Source organism: Microcaecilia unicolor, chromosome 4 (genome assembly GCF_901765095.1).
Source record: "Microcaecilia unicolor chromosome 4, aMicUni1.1, whole genome shotgun sequence".
NCBI classification, from domain to species: Eukaryota; Metazoa; Chordata; class Amphibia; order Gymnophiona; family Siphonopidae; genus Microcaecilia; species Microcaecilia unicolor.
The window spans coordinates 58,318,617-58,345,059 of record NC_044034.1 but is presented as its reverse complement, the minus strand read 5'-3'; the positions used below and the strand labels follow the sequence as shown (position 1 = coordinate 58,345,059).

Sequence of the window (26,443 nt, the reverse complement as noted above, 5' to 3'; positions counted from 1 at the left end):
CTAAGTTACTGCTTTACCAGCACACTCTACATGTTCTGATGGTTACAAAAGGAAAGCCTTCCCTCCTGTATTAGGACCAGAAGATTCTTATAGTCCTTGATCTGGCAGCCAGTTCTGCAGCTAAAAGAGAGCTTTTTCTTCAGCTTCGGCAGGATCTTATAGATATTGGTGCACGATTTGGGTTGATAATACCCTGCTCAAATGCGGGTGACATACAAAAATCATACTGTTTTTTTGCACTGATCTGGTGCTTCTGAAGAGTTAGTTCAAGAAGTGAAGGTGGGGTGACTTATGCTATATCCTCTGGAAATGAATCTCCTTTATTTTTGCCTTACTTCTCCATTGGAAACTGTTACAGCACAGTGTGTGACTTTTCTGCGATGGTTTGATCCCCATTTGCACAGAGGTGCTTTGCAGTAGACGTTTTGAAGGCTGTTTCCAGCCCTCATTGGCTAGTAACCATATATTCTTTTTTTTTTTTAATATGATTTCTTAGATTTCAGTACTTTGAATGCTGGCATTTGCTCCTCTGTATTCATTTTGGATGATCTTGTATTGGAGTAGTTACTCTGCAAGGTGTACTCGGATTGGGTTTTGTTTTGGGTTTTTTTTTGTTTGTACTCTATATATTTGTGCATGGTTGGAAAAGTTTGGTCTCATTCCTTGAATGACAGGGAATGTGGTGAAAAACAATTTTCTGAGGGTGCATGCATATTCTGCTTGCATTGTTTGTGTATTTGGTACTATTGGGATGTTCCGTATGTATGTTGAGTTGCTTGCGAGAGGTGTGTCTGCTCACTGTTTGGAAGTTCTTAGGATCCACTCTGGAAATTTATTTAGATTTATTTCGTGGAACTACTTTAGATTATATACTTGTTTGTATATATTATGTTTGTGCAGCGCTGCGTATGCCTTGTAGCGCTATAGAAATGCTAAATAGTAGTAGTAGTACTTGTTTTTATGACCTGATTTCTCTGCTTTTTATTATATATACATGACATTTGTTCATTTTGCCTCATTGAACATCAATGGACTTAATCACCTGGTCAAGAGGAGGAAAGTATTTGATTATGTGTCTAGAAATAATATTGGCCTACTTTTTCTTAAACACATTTAATTTTTTATGCATTCCTTAAGTTGAAATTTGCATGGGCTGCCGGGCATATTTATTTCCCTGTGGTGAGCAAAAAAGGTGAGGTCTCTATTATGAACAGGAGGGGTCTTGCTGTCGCGCCTCACGCGCTGGTCGCGCTCTCGAGGACCTTGGCATACCTTCAGGCTTCTTCCCCGGGAGCGCGGGAGTTGTGAGTCCTTAAGGCAAAATCACCTTCCAGGTAGAAAGGAGAAAAGACTGAACCGGGACTCCGGACTGGAGTTGTACACCGGAACACTCGGAACTGAAACGCACCGGACGGGTGCGCACTGGAGTGGGGCCGGCTGGACTGGACACACTGGAGTGGCCCCACTGGACTGGAACATACAAGAGTGAAACCCGCTGGGCTGGAACACACTGGAGCGGAACCCGCAGAACTGGAACCCCCTGGACCTAGGCTTCACCTACACTTGACTGCCTACCCCCTCGGGTTGAGCCTTCAGGTTCTGGCAGCCGGTAGGACTTACAGGAGCAGCAGGCATGAAGATCCAGGAGTGCCCCCTGGCACCTAGGCGAAGGCAAGGCAGACAATCAGGAACTATCCGGGTTCTGGTAATCAGCAGGAATCAACACAATGACAAGTAAGCTGGACCCAGGCGCATAGAGACGCTGTACCCGGGCAACCCAGTCATACACAAGAACATACACAGAGCAGACTCAAGAGGCTTGGAAGGCTATACACCAGCTGACAACTAAGCTGTGCCCCAGCTAACAAGTCATACCCTGAACCCAAACACAGGAGACTAGCAAGGCTTGACACAGGCTACAGCCAGCGGGGCCTAAGCTGGCTAGTCTCACTCTAGGAACAAACACAATCTTGGAATAGTGGCTAGCAAAGGCGGCTAGTCTAACACTAGAAACAAACACAGACTTGGAAATGGCTAGCAGGATGGCTAGCTGACACAAGGAACAAACATGGAACACTAGTAAAGCTATGCACCGGCAACAAGCCAGACGGTGCCTAAGCTACCTAGTCATACCTTGGAAACAAACATAGAGCACTAGTAAAGCTATGCACAGGCAACAAGCCAGACGGTGCCTAAGCTAACTAGTCATACCTTGGAAACAAACATAGAGCACTAGTAAAGCTATGCACAGGCAACAAGCCAGACGGTGCCTAAGCTAACTAGTCATACCTTGGAAACAAACATAGAACACTAGTAAAGCTATGCACAGGCAGCAAGCCAGACGGTGCCTTAGCTAACTAGTCATACCTTGGAAACAAACACATAGAACTAGTAAAGCTATGCACAGGCAACAAGCCAGACGGTGCCTTAGCTAACTAGTCATACCTTGGAAACAAACACATAGAACTAGTAAGGCTATGCACAGGCAACAAGCCAGGCGGTGCCTAAGCTAGCTAGTCAAACAACATAGAAACTCACACAGAGCAAACACTGACACCGGGTACAGAGCACTCTATACACCAGGACCTTTAGATGAGATGGAATTAGATACAAAGGCCAGGACTGTAGTCTTCAGGTGACTAATAAAGCCCAGCAACACCAGAGCCACAGGTGCAGCAATCACCTTGCAACCAAACAGAGGCTTGACACTCAGAGCAGGCATCCCATAGAAAGTAACAGCGGGAGCCATCTTGGATACTGGCAGAGACGAAGAGGCGGCAGCCATCTTGGAAGAGGCATAGCCCACACAGGTGAGGTTCAGTAGGGCAATCAGCACACAGAGCCAGAGAGAACCTAAGACAAACACAGACACAGAGACAAGCAGAAGCCAGCACAGACACTGACTCCCAGAAACAGGGTAAGTCTGAAGGGTGGCACGGCCACAAACGGGACAGTATCCCTTCCTCAAGACCCCCCTCTCGGTCTCCCGGAGACGGTCGGGTATCCAGGGGTAACTATGATGAAACTTCCTGATAGGTCTCAAAAGCCAGACATAGATCACTGGGCTGGAAGTCACAAGGATGATCAAAACTGGCAGACAAAAGTAGCACTTGTGACCAGGAAGCTCCTTTGAGTCACCATGGGGCAACCTCAGGAACATGGAGACATCAAGAGGAACACAATTCAAAAGTAACCCTCTCCTGAGGGAACCCCCAATGTCCTGAACCTCTTGGCAAGTCCATGAAATGACAGGAACAGGGCTGGAGTCACTACTCCAGCTGACATTAGAAGCTGGGCTGAGGCTCCAGGTGGCATTCCCATCTTGGCAGGAGCTAGAAGTCTGAACAGAAATGGATCTGGAACTAGCACCCGGGTTGGCCTCAACCCCTTGACTGGAACTGGATTCAGGGGCTTGACTGGAACGGGAACTCAACAGAAAGTCAGCCTCCTGACGGACACTGGAACTTAGGACGACCTCAACATCTTGGTCGGACTTGGAACTAGACATGGACTCAGCCTCCTGGCTGGAACTAGAACTCGGAACAGGCTTAGCATCATGGTTAGAACTGGAACTTGGAAGAGATTCAGCTGCAGGGCTGGACGCCCCTCTCTGGCCGGACCGGGACGTCTCTCTAACCTTAGCTTCGGGCGGCCTCTGCCGAGCAGGGTTCAAGAGGAGACGGCCCTGGTATCCCCAGAGCATGCTAGCAGGCTGAAATGCAGAAAATGGGTTTCTCCGGGCTCCAAGCCGTTGAACACACCCTCTCTCAGCTATAGCTTCGGAGATCTTCTCCCAGGCTGAATCAACACAAGGTCTATCACAGTCCTCTGGGAACATCATCTCTTCCTCAATAGCAGACTCAATATCGTGGCTGACCTCTGCACTCGGTGCAGATTCAGCATCTTGACTGGACTTGCAACTCGATCCAGGCTCAGCATCTTGACTGGACTTGCAACTCGATCCAGACTCAGCATCTTGACTGGCCTTGCAACTCGATCCAGGCTCAGCATCTTGACTGGACTTGCAACTCGATCCAGGCTCAGCATCTTGACTGGACTTGCAACTCGATCCAGACTCAGTATCTTGACTGGACTTGCAACTCGATCCAGGCTCAGCATCTTGACTGGACTTGCAACTCGGTCCAGGCTCAGCATCTTGACTGGACTTGCAACTCGACCCAGACTCAGCATCTTGACTGGACTTGCAACTCGACCCAGGCTCAGCATCTTGACTGGACTTGCAACTCGATCCAGGCTCAGCATCTTGACTGGACTTGCAACTCGAGACGCCCTCTGCCTCCTGGCAGGGACGGAACTTTAACTGAGGCTTGGCCGAACACACCCTCAGGGCAGGGATCGGCGGCTCGATCTGGAGCGCTCCTCGAACTGGACTCAGTGGCTTGACTGGACGGGTCACTTGAACAAGAACCGGAGACCTGACCCGAAGCGCCACTTGCACAGGAATCTGAGGCTCCATCGAAGGCTTCCTTCGGACTGGACTCAGAGACTTCAAAGGGCGTGCCATTTGAAGGAGGACTGGAGGCTCGACCCGAAGCGCCATTTGCACAGGAATCTGAGGCTCCATCGACAGCTTCCCTCGGACTGGACTCGGCAGCTTCCAAGGGCGTGCCACTTGAATGAGGACTGGAGGCTCGACCTGAAGCGCCACTTGCACCGGAATCTGAGGCTCCCTCGACAGCTTCCCTCGGACTGGACTCGGAGACTTCCAAGGGCATGCCATTTGAAGGAGGACTGGAGGCTCGACCCGAAGTGCCACTTGCACAGGAATCTGAGGCTCCATCGACAGCTTCCCTCGGACTGGACTCGGAGACCTCAAAGGGCAGGCTATTTGAAGGAGGACTGGAGGCTCGACCTGAAGTGCCACTTGCACAGGAATCTGAGGCTCCATCGACCGCTTTCCTCGAACTGGTCTCAGAGACTTAAGCCTCCTCGTTACTTGGACTGGAAGAGGAGGTTCAGTATGAAGCATCCCCTGGACTGGACTCAAGCGCCTAGGAGGCCGCGCCACTTGAACTGAGGTCTGGGGCTTGGTCTGACGCTTCCCTCGGCCCGACCGCAGTGGCTTGACTAGAGGCTTCACTGGAGCCCCTCTTCGAACTGGACTCAGCATCTGTGGACTATGATCCCGATGACGACTTGCCCCACCATAGTATGGCCGGCTACTCGGCTGAGGTGGGCGAAAAAAACTCGGGCGGAGAACAGTCCCGGCTTCTTTCAAGCTCAGACTCCAGAGTATCCCATAGATCAGGGTCCTCCCGAAGTTGGCGGCGGTACTCACTGAGCGTGATGGCCGAATTCATATCAGAAACTGGGTCATAGAGGCCAAAAACTGGGTCATAATGGCACAGACTTCGGTAAATCCGCTCTTTCTCCGCTGCTGCTTCAGGAGTAGCCATAAAGGCTGGATTCGTCAGAAGTATCTCTCGGTATTTCTCCAGGCTTGTCTTGGGATCCAAAATAGAAACTAGACTGTCCTCGGAATCAGAAAAAAAAGATTTTTTGGCAGTTCCCCTGGGATGGTCCGTAGGGCACGAACTCCTGGGCATGAAACCCACCTGGACTGATGATCTCGCTGAACTCATGGCCTTTGTATTCTGTCGCGCCTCACGCGCTGGTCGCGCTCTCGAGGACCTTGGCATACCTTCAGGCTTCTTCCCCGGGAGCGCGGGAGTTGTGAGTCCTTAAGGCAAAATCACCTTCCAGGTAGAAAGGAGAAAAGACTGAACCGGGACTCCGGACTGGAGTTGTACACCGGAACACTCGGAACTGAAACGCACCGGACGGGTGCGCACTGGAGTGGGGCCGGCTGGACTGGACACACTGGAGTGGCCCCACTGGACTGGAACATACAAGAGTGAAACCCGCTGGGCTGGAACACACTGGAGCGGAACCCGCAGAACTGGAACCCCCTGGACCTAGGCTTCACCTACACTTGACTGCCTACCCCCTCGGGTTGAGCCTTCAGGTTCTGGCAGCCGGTAGGACTTACAGGAGCAGCAGGCATGAAGATCCAGGAGTGCCCCCTGGCACCTAGGCGAAGGCAAGGCAGACAATCAGGAACTATCCGGGTTCTGGTAATCAGCAGGAATCAACACAATGACAAGTAAGCTGGACCCAGGCGCATAGAGACGCTGTACCGGGCAACCCAGTCATACACAAGAACATACACAGAGCAGACTCAAGAGGCTTGGAAGGCTATACACCAGCTGACAACTAAGCTGTGCCCCAGCTAACAAGTCATACCCTGAACCCAAACACAGGAGACTAGCAAGGCTTGACACAGGCTACAGCCAGCGGGGCCTAAGCTGGCTAGTCTCACTCTAGGAACAAACACAATCTTGGAATAGTGGCTAGCAAAGGCGGCTAGTCTAACACTAGAAACAAACACAGACTTGGAAATGGCTAGCAGGATGGCTAGCTGACACAAGGAACAAACATGGAACACTAGTAAAGCTATGCACCGGCAACAAGCCAGACGGTGCCTAAGCTACCTAGTCATACCTTGGAAACAAACATAGAGCACTAGTAAAGCTATGCACAGGCAACAAGCCAGACGGTGCCTAAGCTAACTAGTCATACCTTGGAAACAAACATAGAGCACTAGTAAAGCTATGCACAGGCAACAAGCCAGACGGTGCCTAAGCTAACTAGTCATACCTTGGAAACAAACATAGAACACTAGTAAAGCTATGCACAGGCAGCAAGCCAGACGGTGCCTTAGCTAACTAGTCATACCTTGGAAACAAACACATAGAACTAGTAAAGCTATGCACAGGCAACAAGCCAGACGGTGCCTTAGCTAACTAGTCATACCTTGGAAACAAACACATAGAACTAGTAAGGCTATGCACAGGCAACAAGCCAGGCGGTGCCTAAGCTAGCTAGTCAAACAAACATAGAAACTCACACAGAGCAAACACTGACACCGGGTACAGAGCACTCTATACACCAGGACCTTTAGATGAGATGGAATTAGATACAAAGGCCAGGACTGTAGTCTTCAGGTGACTAATAAAGCCCAGCAACACCAGAGCCACAGGTGCAGCAATCACCTTGCAACCAAACAGAGGCTTGACACTCAGAGCAGGCATCCCATAGAAAGTAACAGCGGGAGCCATCTTGGATACTGGCAGAGACGAAGAGGCGGCAGCCATCTTGGAAGAGGCATAGCCCACACAGGTGAGGTTCAGTAGGGCAATCAGCACACAGAGCCAGAGAGAACCTAAGACAAACACAGACACAGAGACAAGCAGAAGCCAGCACAGACACTGACTCCCAGAAACAGGGTAAGTCTGAAGGGTGGCACGGCCACAAACGGGACACTTGCAGACCAGGTTTTGCAACCAGCTACAGATACTTCTGGCAGATGGGTCATAGCATCACGGATGATTTGACTGTTTCAGATTGACATTTTGGAATGTCTATGCTCCCAATTCTGATACACCTCAGTTTATACAACATCTTCAGGAGTTATTACTGGAATATGGGGATGCTCCAATACTCCTTGGAGGCAACTTCAATCTCCCTCTTGACTATATCATCGATTGCCAACCCACTTGTGTTTCTCGTCCTTCTAAAATGTGGCAGGAGCTACAATCTCGGAAGCAGGATCTTGGTTTGGTGGACCCATGGAGATTTCTACATCCAGTGGATAAGGACTTTATCTTCTTTTTTGCTACACATCACATTTGTACTACAATTGATTATTTTATTCTCTCCAAGTCGTGCATGCCTGGTGTTATGGATGCTACAACTGGTTCTATTTTGCTTTCTGATCATGCTCTGATATCTCTCAAGATGCGTTATTGCCTAGACCCAATAAGAGCTGGAGATTCAGCATATGTTTTTTTGGAGGATTCGGAGTTTGTTTCTAGAATAACTGGTTTTATTACTGATTTATTTTTCTTTGTTATGTTTCTGGGAACTTACCCCATCTACTGTTTTGGAGGCTTTTAAAGTAAGCCTATGGGGCAAAATTCTTAGTTATGCCACTTGGCTTAGGAAGAAAGACTCAGAAAATCTTCAGTGGCTGGAGGATATCTCTCAGCTGGATCAGTAACATATTCTAACTGTATGCTCAAATGCCCTTCATTCATTAATCGGATTAAAATATGAGTATAATCAACTTTGTAGTGTTCTTGCTTGCCAAGATCTTGTTGTACAAAGGTCTGTGCACTATATTTTGACCAATAAATCTGGTTGGTTACTGACTCGTTATCTCAATAATTGAAAACAACACCAAAAGATTGCTATGATTTTATCATCTGATGGGCAATAGTTAATATGCGACACAGACATGGCTAATGAATTTGAATCCACGTACAACAATCTTTTCAGTTCAGCTTCCACTGATGATGTTTCATTGATGGATTCTATTCTTTAAAGTCTACCACATACGACACTATCAAAACTTCAAGCAGAGGTTCTTGGCTCACCAATCATATCAGAAGAGATTGAATGATTAAAGTTATGGCCACAATTGAGGCTCCTGGTCCAGACAGATAGCCAGTGGAGTTCTGCAGAATTTTTTGCAACTCCTTTGTGCCTGTCCTTCAGGATTTTTATAAGTACTTATGGAAAAATCCACATTTGCAAGGATGATTTGCTGAAGCATTAGTGGCCATATTACCCAAACCTGGGAGGGATCATACCAAGACAGTGAACTACAGGCCTATCTTTGCTCAACCTGGACTGGAAGATCCTGGCCAAAGTCTCTTGGCCATGCATTTTGAAAAGGTTCTGGGCTCGCTTATCCATCATAATCAGGTGGGCTTTATGAGAGGCCGCTATATTGGTGATAATTCATGTAACTTTCATGCTTCTCTTGATTTATCCAAATTAAATGGTGTGCTGTCTATGGCTTTTTCTCTGGACGCCAAAAAGGCATATGATATGGTTGAATGGCCACACCTTTTCGGCATCCTTAGATGTCTTGGCAGTTCAGATCAATTTGTACAGTGGATAACTATTATATACTATGCCTAAATCTCGACTTCAAATTAATAACTGCCAAGAGTGTCCACTCTCACTTCTTCTTTTTAATGTTGCTTTAGAGCCACTGCTGATTGCTGTCCAACACTCTTCTTTGATTTATGGTTTATCCTTAATATCTCAGCAATATAAAGTGCTGGCAATGATGACTTGTTATTGTTCTTAACTGACCCTATATCTTCTATTAACGCACTACTGAAATTGGTGAGACACTACTGAAATTGGTGGGTACAGGATAAATTGGGAGAAATCTGTGGCCCTAACGCTCAGTGATTGCACCTTTCAGTCCGATTTGGGCCAAGTTACCCTCAGATGGGCCCCTCTCTTTCTTAAATATTTAGCTATATCTATATAAATCTCACCTCCAACGTTCTGAAGCTCACTCCGTAGCACTGAAGCCCTGTACTGTTGGTAGGCTAGGCTGTGAGCACCACTCACCCTCACTCATAGACCCGCCCTCAGCCACACCCCATCCAGACATAATTCGCAACTCCAACGTTCTAATGAAGCCTCAAATTTCCCAACGTTCTAAATGTGAAGTGGTGTAGATCAAATTTTGTCCATGAGTGTCTGCCCCGCCCTCTCGTCACAACGTGATGATGTCAAGGGCGGAGCAGTGACACTCAGTGAATCGAATCGCTCACCTGTTTGACCTGCACAAAATAAGGAAGGACTTCCATCGCCAATACATTGGTAGACAACGCAACCAGACGTAAGACGCACGGAGGACCAATCAACGATGTGCAACAATGCTAGGCAACGGAAAGAGACGGAATGATACGTAACACGCACAAAGGACCAATCAACGACCTGCAAGAATGCAATCACAACCAACTACATCGGAACAAGGGAGGACAATGAAGATAGAACCGGTCACTTACACTGCAGCACGGAGAAGATGAACATCGCTGACAGAAGAAAGCCATTTTGATGCCCAGGCTCCTGCTCTCCGTATGTGACTCACCCCCCCCCCCCCCCCCAAAAAAAAAAAAAAAAAACACATAACAGCCTTCGGTACCATCCCCCCAACAAACCCCCAACACAAAAATGGCACCAATAATTGCTCATGCAACTCACAAACTCCACCCCCCAAAAAAAAAACCAAACCCCCCCACACCAACATAAACACACTGCCATGGACACACAGCATCTGTCTTTCTCACTCACAGACACACACACTCCCTCCCCCAAACCCCTCTATACAGAAAGTGTAACAGTAAAGTTCAATATCTGTCTCTCTTACACACCCACACACACCTACAGACCCCATGAGACTCCCACCCCCTCCCAAATCCAGTCGCCGCCTTCCTCACAAATTGCCTCATACACACAACTGTCAAATGCAAAATCTACATCTCTCACACTCGCACACAAGCACACAGTGTGCCATGCACAGACAGCATCTCTCGCACTCACACACACACCTATGTACCTCAATCATCCACACACACCCTCTCTCACACACACACACACTCTCACACAAACAGCCTCACTCTATGTCACACACACACACTCGCACATTCACTCTGTCACTCTCTCTCTCTCACACAGTCACACACTCTCTCTCAAACATACACACTACAATGAAAACCTTGCTAGCGCCCGTTTCATTGCTCTCAGAAACGGGCCTTTTTTTACTAGTTGTTTCATAAAGATAGAAACCATCTGACGGAATTGAATCTGTCTACTCTTATAGCCAGAATAGACAAATTAACAACTCGGTGGTCTCCACTGGGGTTCACCCTGTAGCAGCTTTGCTCCAATATGGTGCGAATTGGTTTACCTCTGCAAGTGATTTGGAAGCCTGTCCTGCCTGGTTGCAACTAGAAAGAGATTTAATTTTTCCTATTCCTTTGCCTTGCCTATCCTTTACACCTCTAATATTAATTCCTTCTCAAGTTGACTCCAATTTAGCCACTGTTAAAGCCTTTCACACTTTAGATGTTACTCTTCTCATGCATAGATGGCAGTGTTTGGGGGCTCCTCTTTTGTACAATGATTTTTATTTTATTTTATTTTCAGTATTTATATACTGCCTAATCCTAAGATTCTTAAGTGGACTCTCTGACAAGATAAGAAGATTTGGTCTATTGTACAGTTACCAGAACAGGATAAGTTTATGTCCTTTCAGCGTTTGATAGAAAAAATTTAACCTTCTGGGGTCTGAATTTTTTTAAACGGGTCCAACTGTGACAATTGCAACATTGTTTAGCTTCTAGAGGATTTGGATCTAAAAATTTCGGGTCCACTCCACCATAGGAATTTTGTGCTGTCATGCTTTGCTTAAAGGACTTACTACTTCATTCTTTTACAAGGAACTACATTGTAGAATGTATCCTCTTCGTGCTAGAGTCAGGCTTACTTGGCATTCAGATACTTCTTGGAGAGGTTCAGAGGAGGAGTAGCCTGTTTTTTTTTTTTTTTTACAAAAGAAATTATAGTACAATAAGGAAAAAAGAATATCTTATCGGCCTATTCATCCACAAATAACAGAGAAAACAAGATCCAAGAATTCACATATCTAGAAATACATTTAAAAAAATAACATAACGGTAGCTACCTCAGGTTTTTAGTCCCAGCCTGCTATTTAGGGAGGGCATATAACATTCAAATCAACTTTAGCATCAAGAAATTCTTTTAACTGTTTCGGGTCTACAAACTGAAACTGTTTGCCCTCAAGCAGTACATTACAAATACAAGGAAAACATAATACAAAGTTAACTCCCATTGCCAATGCTCTGAGGCGCAGCTCTAAAAAGCTCTCTGCACCTCACTTGAGTAGACTTAGAGAGGTCAGGAAAAATACAGACCTTTGAGCCCAGCCTGTTTTGGTTTTTTTTTAAGCTCTGTGAATCACCCTGTATTATCAATTAGTCTATCATAGACTATTTATTTTCTGATTCACAGAGCTCCTTTGACCCCAAATAGGTTGTATAGAGCAAGATTACACTCTGATAATTTTTGTTGGCACTGTAGTGCTCAAATAGGTGAACTGATTCATATGTTTTTTCCTTTGTCCTCTGATTTATGCTTTTTGAATGGCTGGGCGGAGAGCAAGTCCCTTTTACCAGTCTGGGGATCTGACCAGTGTTGTTGTTGTTTTTCACTCCTTGGCCATTACTGATAGTTGGATCACTGGCATATTCACCTTTTTGATGTTGTAGTCGCATTGACTATTCAAATGATTTTTCAAAACGGGAAATCTGCAAGGCATTTGAATGTTACCTTTTAGTGGAATTCTCTTTTACTAGAGCACATATATGAATGCAAATCTACAGAGTCTAACAGCAGACAGTTTACTGTGGATCGGCTTTGGTCTCAGACTTCTCACCATTGATGTTCCATGATTACGACTGTATAGTGGTAATGTTACCCTTTATTAATGTTTTTTTAGACTGGAATATTTGGTTGTATATGATGGTGGATCCTTTGCAATATTTAGTCTCTCCTTGGTTTGTTTTTAGGAGTTTTTGACTCTGGCTGTTTGATGGTTCTTGGTATGCTGTGTTAACTTTTGTTTGTATTTTTGTTTTGTATTGATGAAACTTTCAATAAAGCATGTGAACTAAAAAAAAAAAATGAATCCCTTAATATACAATAGGATCATTCTTCTGGAAATGAAAGTCTCTGATGATTTCTTTGTTGACATTTGAAAAATTAGACATTGGCAATTTGAATTCTGTGAAAGGCAAGTTATTCCAGTGTACTTGGGAACCCTTTTAGAAATCCTTAACATCACATGCACATAGGAGAGTACTGAACCTTTAATGGTCGTGCTACCTACTTTTGTGTTGGATTCTAATTGTTTACTTGTGTTGGGGGCTGGGGAAGTAGTTGGTGGGTGGGAGAATTGAATGGATCTTTATTCCTCTTACTATATTGGACGTGGAAATAAGGACCAATGTTTTTTGAGAGCCATGCATTGCACTGTTGTTTGTCCTTTAATATTCAATAAAAACATTTGAACCCTAAGGGCTCCTTTTACAAAGCGGTACTATCGATTAGCATGTGCTGAATCCGAAGAAACCCATTCCGTTCACGCTAATCAGTAGCACAGCTTTATAAAAGGAGCCCTAAGAGAGCTGGATTGACAGCACTGGAAACCAAATTTCTCCATTTGTATTTCTAAGTTTTGTACTCTTCCTCCCCCCCCCCTCCCCCACCCCCACCCCCTTAACCCTAAATTACAGTTTTGGCTTTTCAGGTTGTCCACAATTAATATCCACATGGTATATTTTAATATATTTGGTCAGCAGATTGGATTAATTTGTATATTTTAGTTAGCCTGAAACCCAGAACCTTTTAGAGGAGATGGGGGCTAGGAGTGGTGTTAAAAACAGCACTCCCCACTTCAGCCACAGACCAGTTACAAGCCTGGGCATTAGAGTACACACTTTCTCAGGCTGTCCTGCCAACGTGTCTCAACCCTGAGCTCTAAATGGGTGAGGGACAATTCACTCTCTATGCCTGTATTGGGCTGTCTCTGTCCTTTCTTCTGAAATGATAAATTGCAAAGGAGGATGAATAGTTATATGGATACCTGTCCTTTGCAATCCTGACTCATAGCTTGTTGTACAGGGGCTGCCAAGTACTTTTCAGGTAGCAATTGCTTTCTGTCTCTGCTGATGTGAGCTGGATTTAAACCTGCTGACTTAGAGGTGATAGACTGTAAACCTGTGCCAGTTTTTTTATTGTAACCCACCTAGTTAATAAGTGGACTGGAAATGAGAGAGAGAGAAATAAATAAATAAATTCTTTTAAGATATCTAGCTCCTAGCAAGAGATTTCTGCTGTTGTCAAAACACTTTATTTTAAATGAAATCAGGTTGTGTTAAAATGGTTTCCTGAATTGTTAGATTTCTATAAAAATATGTAGTTTGGATATATATCTGCAGATACAGATCTATGAAAACAAACTTTCCAAGGTCACATTCCATAGGAACTCTGCCCATTTTAGCACTTTCTGTTGTATTGCTATAGTCTCAGTCTGATTAACTTGTTCTTCCTTTTCTGGCCTTGAAAATCTTAGAATCTCTCCTTTTTTTTTTTTTCACTCAAGAACCTTGACTGTTTTACAGAACAGAGTCTTGTCTGTCCTTGAGATGTTTTGATTCCTCACTTCATGTTTTTGACCTTGCTTCTATCTTTCAAGCACTCTTTTTTTGTTTGTTTTCATTCTTTACTTTTCCTCTGCTTTCAATGCCTAATCACTTCTGAGATTCTGCACTTGTTTTGGAGACCACATATAAGGTGCTGTTTTTCCTTTAACTTTCTATCTGCTGCCAATGTCTGTTTAGAAAGGATGCAGGTGTGGAGAAAATGTGGGAGATGAGGGCCACAGGTACCATCTAGTTTGCCTAGACCTGATATAGTAGCTCAAAGCATAGGAGCTGGTGCTGTGGGTGCTTGAGCACCCACAATATTGAGAGAATTCGTTTTATATGTCTAGGGAGGGGTTATTGTAAGCTCTATTGAGCAGGGACTGTCTCTTTGTGTCAGGTGTTCAGCGCTGCGTGCGTCTGGTAGCGCTATACAAATAATAATTTCCATTGGGCTTAGCACCCCCAATAATTCTGAAAAGTTGTCTTCTATGGCTCAGAGCCTGATCTCAGGCTTTACCTTCACGTCCTTGAATCCAAGGGTCTTTTGTGCTTACCCTAAGCTGTAATGAATGATGTTACTCTTTCAGATTCCACCATCTCCCTTTTTAAGAACATGAATCACCTTTTTGTTCCTAAAGATCCTACAGTTTGAAATGTATTCCTTGTAAAACTGCCCAGACTATAGCAGGCAGATTGAGTTATCAGCTTTCTTTGGCTAGCCCTCTAACATTCAGCTATAGTTATTAATGTTCACTAACCCTGTTAACACCTACTGGCCAATATTCAGCCCACAGTGGTCAGAGTTAGTCACAGATATTCAATGTGGGGTCATGTCTGGGTACTGACATTGAATATCGGGTCTAATTTTAAGTGCTGGATGCTGGAGTGAATGCAGGTCTTGGTCAATATTCAGCCAGGACCCGCATAAGACAGTTATGTGGGTCCTGACTGAATATTGTCTGGGACCCGCATAACAAAAAAAAAAAAAAGTACAGAGGCATGCCGATCCCCCCTTTCTGATCCCTCCCTCTGTTTCCAATCACCCTCCCCCTTTTGAAGCAAGTCCAAGCCCCTTCCCTCTCCTTCTGACCACACAGCCTTCCCACCTCTCCAGTATGCAGGATAGGACCCTCCAGGCCTACTTGCAGTCCCTGGTGGTCCAGCAGGGGTGGTGGGGGCAGGAGCAAAGGCCACTCCGCTCCTGTGCCTAGCAGCAGCCTTTCCAAAATGGCTGCCACAAGCTCGCTTCACAGGGGGGTGGGGGATTGGAACCGGAGGGAGGGATTGAGAGCAGAGGTGGGGATTGTCAGGCTTCTGTACAATTTTTTTTTTTCTTATGCTGGTCCCGGCTGATATCTAGGTGAGGCCCACATCGCTACGCGGCTGAATATAGGACTGCTTTTGAGCTGCCCTAAATCCGTCCGTTTATGCGGGTACCAGCACTGAATACTGCTGGCACCCACATAACTGCCAGCTTCTCTCCAGTTCTGCCTCCTGTACTGCCCCTAACTTGTCCATTTTTTGGATGGCCTGATATTCAGCAACACTGCCTAGTTAAGTGCCGCTGAATTGGCAGTTGGGCAGCCAGGAGCCTCTCCTGCCTGCTTAAATCGCTTTGAATATCAGGGCCCTAGTTTTTAATAAAATTTATTTATGGTGTTAACCTATTAGTGCATGTTTATAACAGTAGCTATAGGTCTTGTTGGCATGTATGTATGTATGTATGTATTTATTTATTTATTTATTTATTTATTTTGTGTTATAGGCTGTCTTTTTTTTTTTTCATTTAACTCTAGGCAGCCCATATCTCTTGAGTATGTATTTCAGTGGTATGTTGCTTTGTAAAAATAAAGCCTTTGGTTTACCTATGCCACAGCTCCAAATCACATCTGCTCAGTTTACAGTTTCAAATCTCACTTTAATGACAAATTACCTTGGAGTCATGCTTTTGCTGATCATCTTTAACACTGAATAATGAACATAGACAAGTACTAAAAAGTGACTGAAATCTCTTGTCAGAACTGCTTTATGCTTTTTCTCACTCCTGCCTTGTTTGGCTCTCACTTCCTCCTACTCACCTTGAGCAAAAGAGAAAAATGTTTGCACTCATTTATACAATATCAATTTCCTGACACCTGTGCTGGAAACATTTCTACACAACTCTGAATTAACTTCACACAGAAGTAGCACGTGTTTCTGCTCCAAATGAAAAACTGAAAGGTACAGCAAATGGTGAATGTTTTACTGACAATAGTAGCGAACTCCTGTTTGTTCAGGTACTCTCACCTTTCTCACTCATGGGCTGATGCTCAGATGCAAACGGGGGCGCTAGAGGCCATTAGCGCCATCTAGCGCCTGCATTAGTGAGTGCAGAATGCTCAGAGGCTCTAGAATGGGAGACAACAAGCGCACCAAAGATTAGTGCAAATAGCATGCTAATGTAGTCAAACAGATGTTAATGAGGTCATTTCCTATTCCCTCCTAATGCTCACACCCTCATGATCAAAAGCAAACGCCGGCGCTAGAGGCTGTTAGCACCATACTAGCACCGGCGTTTGCTACCGCCCCATGATTAGAGCCCTCGAGCATGTGAAACAACGTGCTCAAGGGCTCTTACCGCAAGTAGCATGCAAATGCATGCTAAACGGGGCTTAACGCGTTCATCCCCAATGATCAGCGACCAGCGCGCCAAAGATTGGGTTGGTGGCCGCGACAAACCCTACGCCAGCTCCGAGTTGGCATTAGGGTTTGCAGATCATTGGGGAGGAATGGTGAGCCCTGTCCAGCATGCATTTGCTAAGCTCCTGAGGATCCATTCCTTCTGAACAGGATTCCTTTATGTTTATCCCACGCATGTTTGAATTCCGTTACCGTTTTCATCTCCACCACCTCCCGCTGGAGGGCATTCCAAGCATCCACTACTCTCTCCGTGAAAAAATACTTTCCAACATTTTTCTTGAGTCTGCCCCCCTTCAATCTCATTTCATGTCCTCTCGTTCTACTGCCTTCACATCTCCGGTAAAGGTTCGTTTGTGGATTAATACCTTTCAAATATTTGAACGTCTGTATCATATCACCCCTGTTTCTCCTTTGCTCCAGAGTATACATGTTCAGGTCAGCAAGTCTCTCCTCATATGTCTTGTAATGCAAATCCATATGAGGAGAGGCTTGGCAGTTGGAGCCAGGAAAGGGGGAGGGGGACCCTATGTGTTAGTTGGTCCAAGGGCCCACAAACGTGATCTGTGCTTGGAGGGGCCCACTTATAAAATTGCCTCCTATTTATAAACAGTTTTTTTTTTGTTAGGTTATGGGGATGGAGGGGACTTGGGAGGGGTTCTGCACTTAGGGTAGAGCTTTGGCAAGGTATGGAGTCTGCTGTCATTAGTTGGGGGAGGGTATGAGGGGGGTTAAGGTTGCATGGTTGTACCGTTTAATTCATTAACAAGGGGGGGGGGTAAGGGAGGGGAAGGATGCTCTATGGGTGGGGATGGGTTCCTGTTGTTGAATTCACGGGTGTTAACTTTTATGATGAGGGGGTGTTAATGTTTTACAAGCTTGATGACAAATGGGTCTTTTTGGCCACTCTTATGTGTATTCAGCTTTCACACGTGCGTGTGTATCTTTTCTTGGAAGCTTTTCTATTTGTGAAATGTTAATATTGGTTGTCATCAATAAAAAAAATGTTGAAACATAAAATTGCCTCCTTTATGTGTATATTAAATTATTTGTATTTATTTTTTTATATAGTTAAACAGATTTTCTGATATTTCGAAAGACAATATGTCAAATTTAATAAACTAAGTGAAATATCTAATCTCACTGAAGAGTCAGTCCTTATCCCAATCAGATTACCTTTGGGGGGCTGAGGCATATCACCACCACTCAGGCTCTGCAAAACAAAAACAGGCAAAATAATAGAAGAATTCAAGGGTGATATTACCCAAGTTCCACATGAGAAACAGAAATCTGTGCCTGTTCCTTCTGTCCAATAGCAGGGTGAGGAGGAGGTCTCATGATGGGGCTCAAGGAGATTCAAAGAGGATCCTTAGTGGCAAATTGAGAAGGGGAAGATAACTGTTGCTGAACTGGGGGTATTAACCCCAGAACTTACTCCCTGCAGAACATGTCTGCCCAGAGGTCCACTTACTCCCACTGCTGGTCAAGAGGAGCCTGCCTTAGTTTTGATTTTCTCTTCCTAGCACCAGAGTAGTAGCTAAGGTGCATGCCACTTTATTTGCCTTATCCGCATGCCATAGGGAAACTCACTATTAAATGTAGTTACAGAAAGAATGGATCTTACCACCTAGAAGGCCCATTCTCTGCTGTCCTTCACTTTCGTTGGTACCAAGCTCACCCTGTCTTGGCTCCTTGAATACACTACAGTAGGCAAATTTGAAGAGGACTCTTTCTAACTGATTGGTTTTATTACTGTGTATTATATGGCTATCCAGCTAGAGCATTCTAGAAACTTCTGTTTGTGTTTATATTTGGATATGTAGCTTCTGGACTGTGTTGGAATCCCAGTTTTGATGGCTCTGTCTTGGTTCATTCTTCACTCAAGATACCGAGTAATCCATTTTGTTGCTGTTGCTGTTTGCCTGTCGGGTGTAGGCGCCATGGTTGGTGCGGACATATTATCAGGAAGAGAACACAACAATGGTAAGAGCAATTATTTGCATCAAAGATAGCATGTGACCAAGTATTTAACATGGTTGAAATTAGATACATTTACATGGAGAGGGAATATCATTTTCATGTTGATAAAATTAGTTTTTGGTTTAGCAGTTATTCTGTTTTGTTTCTATAAAATTTGCCTTTCCAAAGTATGGATTCTCTTACTACTCATGGTTTCCTGTTGAAGAGGAACTAATGCCTTTAGCAAGTATATGTAGTTTTGGGCAGACTTCTACGGTCTACGCCCTGATCGTGACTGAATAGATAGGGATGGGCTGGAGTGTAAATTTTAAGGGGCTTTGATGTTAGCTTCAGAACTTAGTACAAGAACAGTACTGGGCAGACTTCTACGGTCTGTGCCCTGAGAAAGGCAAGGACAAATCAAACTTGGGTATACATATAAAGTATCACATACCATGTAAAATGAGTTTATCTTGTTGGGCAGACTGGAAGGACCGTACAGGTATTTATCTGCCGTCATTTACTATGTAATAGGAGCTTCCACAACACTAATGGTAGTTACAAACAGTAGCTTCCTTCCACAATAACGTACGTTTAGTAGCTTCCACAATAACATAGTACAGTAGTTCCAAAACATTTTTGGTTCACGGCATCCTTAGTGTCTGAGCAATTTTTCGTGGCACCCCCCCCCCTCCCGCCACACAGATTTCCACCCCCCATTTTGGTGCATAAATTGCCCTATTCTATAAAACTGTGTGCAGATTTTTGGATCACCCCTACCCTCTCCTGGCCACTCCCCATTTTGAATTTAGGTGCACTGGGTAACAGAACAGCGAGTAGGCAGATGCGTGCACAAATCCAAATTTGTGCCAATTAAATGCAGTTATTGATTGTTAAGGCCCATTAATTCATACTTGATGACTCATTAACTAATTTAGTTGCACGCATGTCTTGGATCCGTGATAAAATTTATGCACCATATATATAATCTGGAGGTGAGTTTCCTCTCACTTGGCCACTAGGGATCCTCTATGCTTAACTTCTTTTAATTTTGTTACCATTTTAATTTCTTCTACTTTTCCTTATAAGCACTTTCCAATATCTTGAACAGAACTGTTCCCAGGACAGATCCATGAGCTACTCCAATAGTCACCTTTCTTCGCTCAGAATGAATTCCATTTTCCACTGTCCTCTAATGTATCACTTAGGCCTTCTCTCACATAGGTTTAACCATCTGATGTCTGCAACACAGGATGAAGCACTTCTACTCCAATAGTTTCCTTCACAGCTCAGTACAATCCACTGACTCCTATTTCTTGCTATCTCTTAGCTGTACATTTTCCCCTCTCTCTCCCAATCTCCACTTTCCATTTAATTTCTCCTCTTTTCCACGTTGTTCACCTTTATCAACCCCTCACCTCTTATTCTTCCAGCTCTTCCACTTTATTTCTTACCTCTCAATCTCACTCTCCTCCTCACATATTTATCTTGTCCTTAACCTCTCATCTAACTATTTACCTTTTTTATCTCACAATTTTCTCTCACTCTTTTTCCTTCTCCTACTTATTATTTTTATAGTGCTACTAGACGTATGCAGCGCTGTACATAAAACACGTATGAGACAGTCAAGAGTCAACAGAGCTTGCAATCTATTCAAGGCAGACAAACAGGACAAATAAAGGATTGAGGAGTTATTGTGGGAATGATTAAAACAGTAGGGCTGTTCACTGACTAAAAGGTTTAACCGCAGGATCAAGTAAATTTTAATCGCACGATTAATCGCGTAAAGTGTTCCCCTCATATTTTCGCCTGTATAGTGCAAAATATGGACTGCAGATGTCAATTCTCAAAACTGACATATTGTGCTTCAGTTACTGAACTGGTTCTCTTCCACTGTGCTCTGAATTGTACTTTCAGGGCCTCCTCACTATTTCTTTTCTCTCCTCTCTTCTTCACATCTTCCCCTATAACATCTTTCACATTCAACTGTCTACCATTTTTCTTCCTCCTTATATCTGTCTTGTTTCTATCCCTTCTCTTCCCTTCCCCTTCACCCATGGGCACCATCTCCTCTCTCCTTCTGTCTCTCCTCCCACCCCGTGGGCACTGTCTTCTCTCTTCTCTGTAGCATCTGACTCCTACAGCAGGAAACAGGAAGTTTCATCAGAGAAGGCAGGACGCTAGAGAGGGTGGGCTCCGGTTACAGAGAGGAGTGGAGTAGCGTGTGCTTAATGCTGCTATGTGTACAAGGCAAGTTCAGAGGGTGGCGGGCGGGATGGGATGCCAAAGAGCGGGGTGGCTAGAGAGAAAAGGCTGCCAGTGTACGGTGACGGGTAGGAGAGAACAAACTGTAGGAGCACTGGGGAGGGAGGGGGCAGCGGTAAGAGAGAGCAGCATGATGCGATTAATCGAGTTTAAACTATTAGCGCAAGTCAAAACCTTTAATGCAATTATTCGTGTTAATATGCATTAAATGAACAGCCCTATAAAACAGACATGGGTATTGAACAAATGAATAGAGATGGACAGTTAAAAGCAGCCTCAAAAAGGTGGGCTTTTCGCCTACATTTGAATACGACCAGAGACGGAGCTTGACATACCAACTCAAGAAGTCTATTCCAGGCATAAGGTGCAGCAAGAGAAAAGGAATGGAGTCTGGAGCTGACAGTGGAGGAGAAGGGTATAGATAGGAGAGACTTACCTGATTAATGGAGTTTCTTAGGAGGGGTGTAGAAAGAGATCAGAGTGGAGAGATACTGAGGAGCTGCAGAATGAATGCAGCCACATAGGGCACCATGCATAAGTATATACCAGTTTGTTGGTGCATCCCCTCATGTCTTGCCCACATGTGGGAAGGGGGAAAAAGAGGAGATGATTGAGGGGGGATAAAGATGTTGGTCGCAGAGTATGGGGAGAGAAAAAAGGGAAATGTTGCCTCTACCAAGGGAGGATTATGTTCCCTTCTGCACTCTAGTGTCTCTTCGACCCTAGCCACCAAAACAGGGGGTGCTGATGGAGTATGAGGAAACTTTGGGAGTAGGTTTGGAGCAATAGATGTATTTGAGGGTGGGGTAGTTGGAGTAGTTTTGAGAGGTGGGGTATATGAGTGGGTGATGTGAAGGGGTAGTTTTGGGGGTGGGGATAGTTGAGGATGATGGGGTACTTCTGGGGAATAGTTTTGAGGGATGAAGTAGTTGATGGGGATGGAGTAGTTTTAGAGAGTAGGGGAGGTTGAATTGGTTTTGGGGGCTGGCGTTGATGGAGGGTAGTTGAGAATAGTTTTGGAGGACAGGATAGTTGAGAGAGTAGTTATGCAAGTAGTTTTGGGACTGGGGACATTTGGGGGTGGTGTAGCTTTGAGAGTTGGCAGTTGGGATAATTTCCCCACCTATTTAATTGAAATGATGGGGTAGTTTTGGGGAGTTGGATAATTAAGGGTTATGAGGTAGATGTATGGGGGGCATAGGCAGTTTGAAAGGAGCAATTCCCTACTTTCTGTATTTCATTGTATCTAAGTTTCTATGCTGTAGAAGCTAGAACAGCGTCTCTCATAGAAATGCACTGAGACATTTTTTGAGGGGCTTATTTATCTGGAACCCACAGTCCAATATTGCCCATTGTCGAATTTGATGTATCGTTCCATCAGTTTTTCCCACATGTCAGATTTGATCTCATTCCATTAAATTTCCGGAGTGTTATTTCCTCCCCCAGATAGACAGACATCTCTACACTTTATGTAAAATTTCTTCCAAATTGGGTTGGAAAAAAAAACCCAAAAAAGGGATCAGCGGTGTGTGTGTGGGTTCCCTTAATTTGGACAGCAGTCTTGGGGTTAGAGAGGTCCAAGGGGGTTCTCTTAGCTTTAAAAAAAAAAAAAGGATTGGGGTGGAGGACTACTTTTTAACTTTTACCGGCCCCTTTATGCTAGCCCCTAGGAGCATCTATTTGCACATTAGTGGGCTAATATGCCCAGAGGGGAAGTAAACATCTTCTCTGGAGATGTTAACTTTCTTGGAGTAATACAGCTTGTGAAGTTATTTGCATAATAATGAGTTGTTTTGTATGTTTTGCAGCTCATTAATATCTAATGCATGTTGGAGAGAAAACGTTTGCATTGAGCCATGTTATTGGCAAACTACATGTCATTGCCCATTAATACACATTAATTGGTTGATAATGCACATTATTACCATAACACAGCTTAGTAACTAGATCCCCTAGTTTGTACCTGAAGCAAGAAAGGGTAAAGTAAGATATACAATTTTTTTTTTTTTTTGCAAATAAAGATAATGTCTCTGTAATCTATTTCTATCCAGGAAGCAACATGCTGTTTGGAGATATCTTGGTTCTGGTGGGTGCTTTCCTGTATGCAATTTCCAATGTTTGTGAGGAGTACATTGTGAAAAATCTGAGCAGAGAAGAATTCCTGGGGATGGTGGGCCTGTTTGGGACCTTCATCAGTGGTCTCCAGCTGTAAGTATCGCACATTGTTACTTCCTTTCACGCCTCCAGACGTTTGTGGGACTAGGCTTCGTGTACTCTGCAGCATCTCAACAGTATGAACAGCAACCAGCCATTTATTGTATTGTAAAATCCATAAGGAAGGGTGCCTTGCATTTTATTAAATCTCTGGACTCTGCCACATTTAGCCAGAGGGTCACAAATTATCTCAGCCTTGTTGGATCCCATAGGTCCATATTTTAAAAGAACTAACCATGTTTATTTTATTTTTGTTACATTTGTACCCCGCGCTTTCCCACTCATGGCAGGCTCAATGCGGCTTTCATGGGGCAATGGAGGGTTAAATGACTTGCCCAGAGTCACAAGGAGCTGCCTGTGCCTGAAGTGGGAATCGAACTCAGTTCCCCAGGACCAAAGTCCACCACCCTAACCACTAGGCCACTCCTCCACATGTTAGTCTCCTGTAATATAATTGACAGAGGCAGTTGACTAACCAATAGACTAACCACTTTATTGAGGCATGAGCCTTTGAGGAATTGGACTCTGGTCATCAAACAGATGAGTCCTTTATCAAATAAAATCCGATTTCTCACTAGAATCTCACATGGCTAGACCGAAACTATCATATTTTGGCCATATTATGCAATGGTCAGAGTCCCTAGAAAAAGCAATTTCAGTACATAAGTTTGAAGGTAAAAGAGGGCGTGCAAGAGCAGCAATAAGATGAATTGACACAATCAGATCAGTGATGGTGGGAGGCGGGGCTAGTGCTGGGCAGACTTCTACGGTCTGTGCCCTGAAAATGACAGATACAAATCAAGGTAAGGTATACACAAAAGTAGCACAAATGAGTTTATCTTGTTGGGTAGACTGGATGGACCGTGCAGGTCTTTTTCTGCCGTCATCTACTATGAATGCTCCATTAAAATGCTTTCACACAGGATATTCTGGAGAAGTCAATTGTGGAGGAGTAGCCTAATGGTTAGTGCAGTGGGCTTTGATCCTGTCAACCTGTGTTCGGTTCCCACTGCAGCTCCTTGTGACCTTGGGTAAATCACATAACCCTCCATTGCCCCAGGCACAAAAAACTTAGGGGTCCTTTTACAAAGGCGCGCTGAAAAATGACTTGTGGTAGTGTAGGTGCAGGTTTTGGGTGCGCACAGAATAATTTTTCAGTGCACCTGTAAAAAAGGCCTCTTCCCCCTCCCCCCCCCCCCCCCCCCCCCCCGAAAATGGGACGTGCGGCAAAATCAAAATTGCAGCTCGTCCATTTTGGATCTCAGACCTTACTGCCAGCCATAGACCTGGCGGTAATGACCTATGTGTGTCAGATGCCACTTGGTGCGCGTCCGCCATGCGCATCAGAAAATAAAAAATATTTTTTCAGACGTGCGTATCGGACTCATGCTAAAAATGAAATTAACGCAAGAGCCATGCAGTAGTCGGGCAGTAAGTTCATTTTGGCGCAGGTTGGGCGCGCATAGGCGCCTACGCGACTTAGTAAAAGGGGCCCTTAGATTGTGAGCCCCCTAAGGACAGAGAAAGTACCTGTATATAACATGTAAATGATTATTATTAGTAGTAGTAGTTATAGGGTCGCCAGGAGTTGGCTTGTACGTGACCGCAATTAATCAGTTAATCAAATAAGGTGCTTCCTGCCTCTGTCGATTGGTCCCTATTAGCTCTGATAGTATCACGCACTGCATTCCGTGTGAGGTAATATGTGAGAACTAAAACATATTACTTCTAGAAGGATAAATGCAGCAGAAATTTTTTAAAGAATTTTAACAATAGAAACTTGCTAGTAAATGCTGTATTGATATTAAGGTTAGTAATAGTGCTTATCCCAGGTAAATTTTAAAATATTTTTCAGTGCGCAGAAAGTATAATTTTTGACCAGAGTCTGCTGAAGTGCAAATTCGTGTCTAACACAAAGCCTTTATATAAAAGTGCAGTAAAAATAAAATAACCTTTTCTCACATATACAAAAGAAAAAACACAGTTGATGCACGCAGGAGATAATTTGGTAAAGCATGTTTTGCACATAGAAAATGGCTATTAAAAATGTCATGGGGCTAAACATGCATAGAAAGTAGGCACATTGAAAGCATGCCTTTTTTTTGGTAACAATAGATTTTTATTGTAAATAGAATACAGAAAGTTTTAAGTCAGTCCGCAGAACATTCATTGGTAAAGTTTAAAATAAAAACAGTAGCCATGGAAGCCCGTTCATCTTAACAGCTGCTATATGACCCCACCATGATAATTAGTTAATTAATTTGGATTTTGCTCACACCTTTTCCAGTAGTAGCTCAAGCTGAGTTACATTCAGGTACACTGGGTATTTCCCTGTCCCTGGAGGGCTCACAATCTAAGAGCCCTATTTAATAAGGCACGTTAGCGTTTTTAACGCGCCTACAGTTAGCTCCCGTGCTGAACCCTTGTAGAATCCCAAACCCCCAACCCACTCAGTCAACTATAATTTCTAAATTCCCTCCCCCTCTCCTTCTCTGAAAGAAATAGTTAAAAAAAAAATTTAATTTGGGAAATAGATTCAGCCTGGAGATTTTTATGTAATATGGGTAAGTATTTTTTTTTTTTGGGGGGGGGGGTGAAGGACAGGCAGATTCATGATTTTGGGTGAAGAGAAGGTGGAGTCATGATTTATACAAGCAGGTATAAGTGTACATGGGTTCATGTTACCTGCAATGTCTGCAGGATTTGTGTTTGTATTTTATAAAGACATCACCACCTATGTGTCTTTTTATAAATAGCACCAAAATAAATATCCAGTGTGACTGCTCACCTAGGCAGTGCCCCACCCCCTAAAATCATCTTGCTGCAGTCTTCACCTGGGCAGTGGTACTCATAGGCTGTCTGCGGCCTGCACAAGTACTTTCTCTCTGAACTGTCCCACCTTTCACAAAATAGGAAGTTGTGTCAGAAGGGGCAGGGCAGTTCAGAGAGGAAGTCCTGGTGTTGGCCACAGGCAACCTATGAGTGCTGCTGCCCGGGTGAAGACTGCAGCAGAGATGATTTTAAGGGAGTTAGGGTACTGGGTCTGTCAGGGGGTGCATATGCAACAGACACAACTCGAATAAATACATCACTGCACCTAGGTGACCTGTTATAAAATTGCCCTCTTATTGTGCTCGTGATCTATTAACTCCCTTGTTTTAGAAATAATAAAGGATGAGAAAAAGTTACACAATTTTTGCTAACATGCTTATTTT

At 44.3% G+C, this 26,443-nt stretch overlaps 1 protein-coding gene across 3 annotated transcripts in view; it reads left to right on the top strand.

Annotated features, from left to right (window-relative positions):
- Positions 1-26,443, top strand: part of SLC35F2 (solute carrier family 35 member F2) — a 75,230-nt gene that overhangs the window by 32,464 nt on the left and 16,323 nt on the right. For all 3 annotated transcript variants that reach the window (XR_003941882.1, XM_030200260.1, XM_030200259.1), the window contains exons 4-5: positions 18,614-18,773; positions 23,066-23,222. Coding sequence is in view for 2 of the 3 variants with exons in the window: in XM_030200260.1 (XP_030056120.1) it covers positions 18,614-18,773; positions 23,066-23,222 (317 nt within the window). In the remaining variant the exon portion in view is untranslated. The remainder of the gene's footprint in view (positions 1-18,613; positions 18,774-23,065; positions 23,223-26,443) is intronic.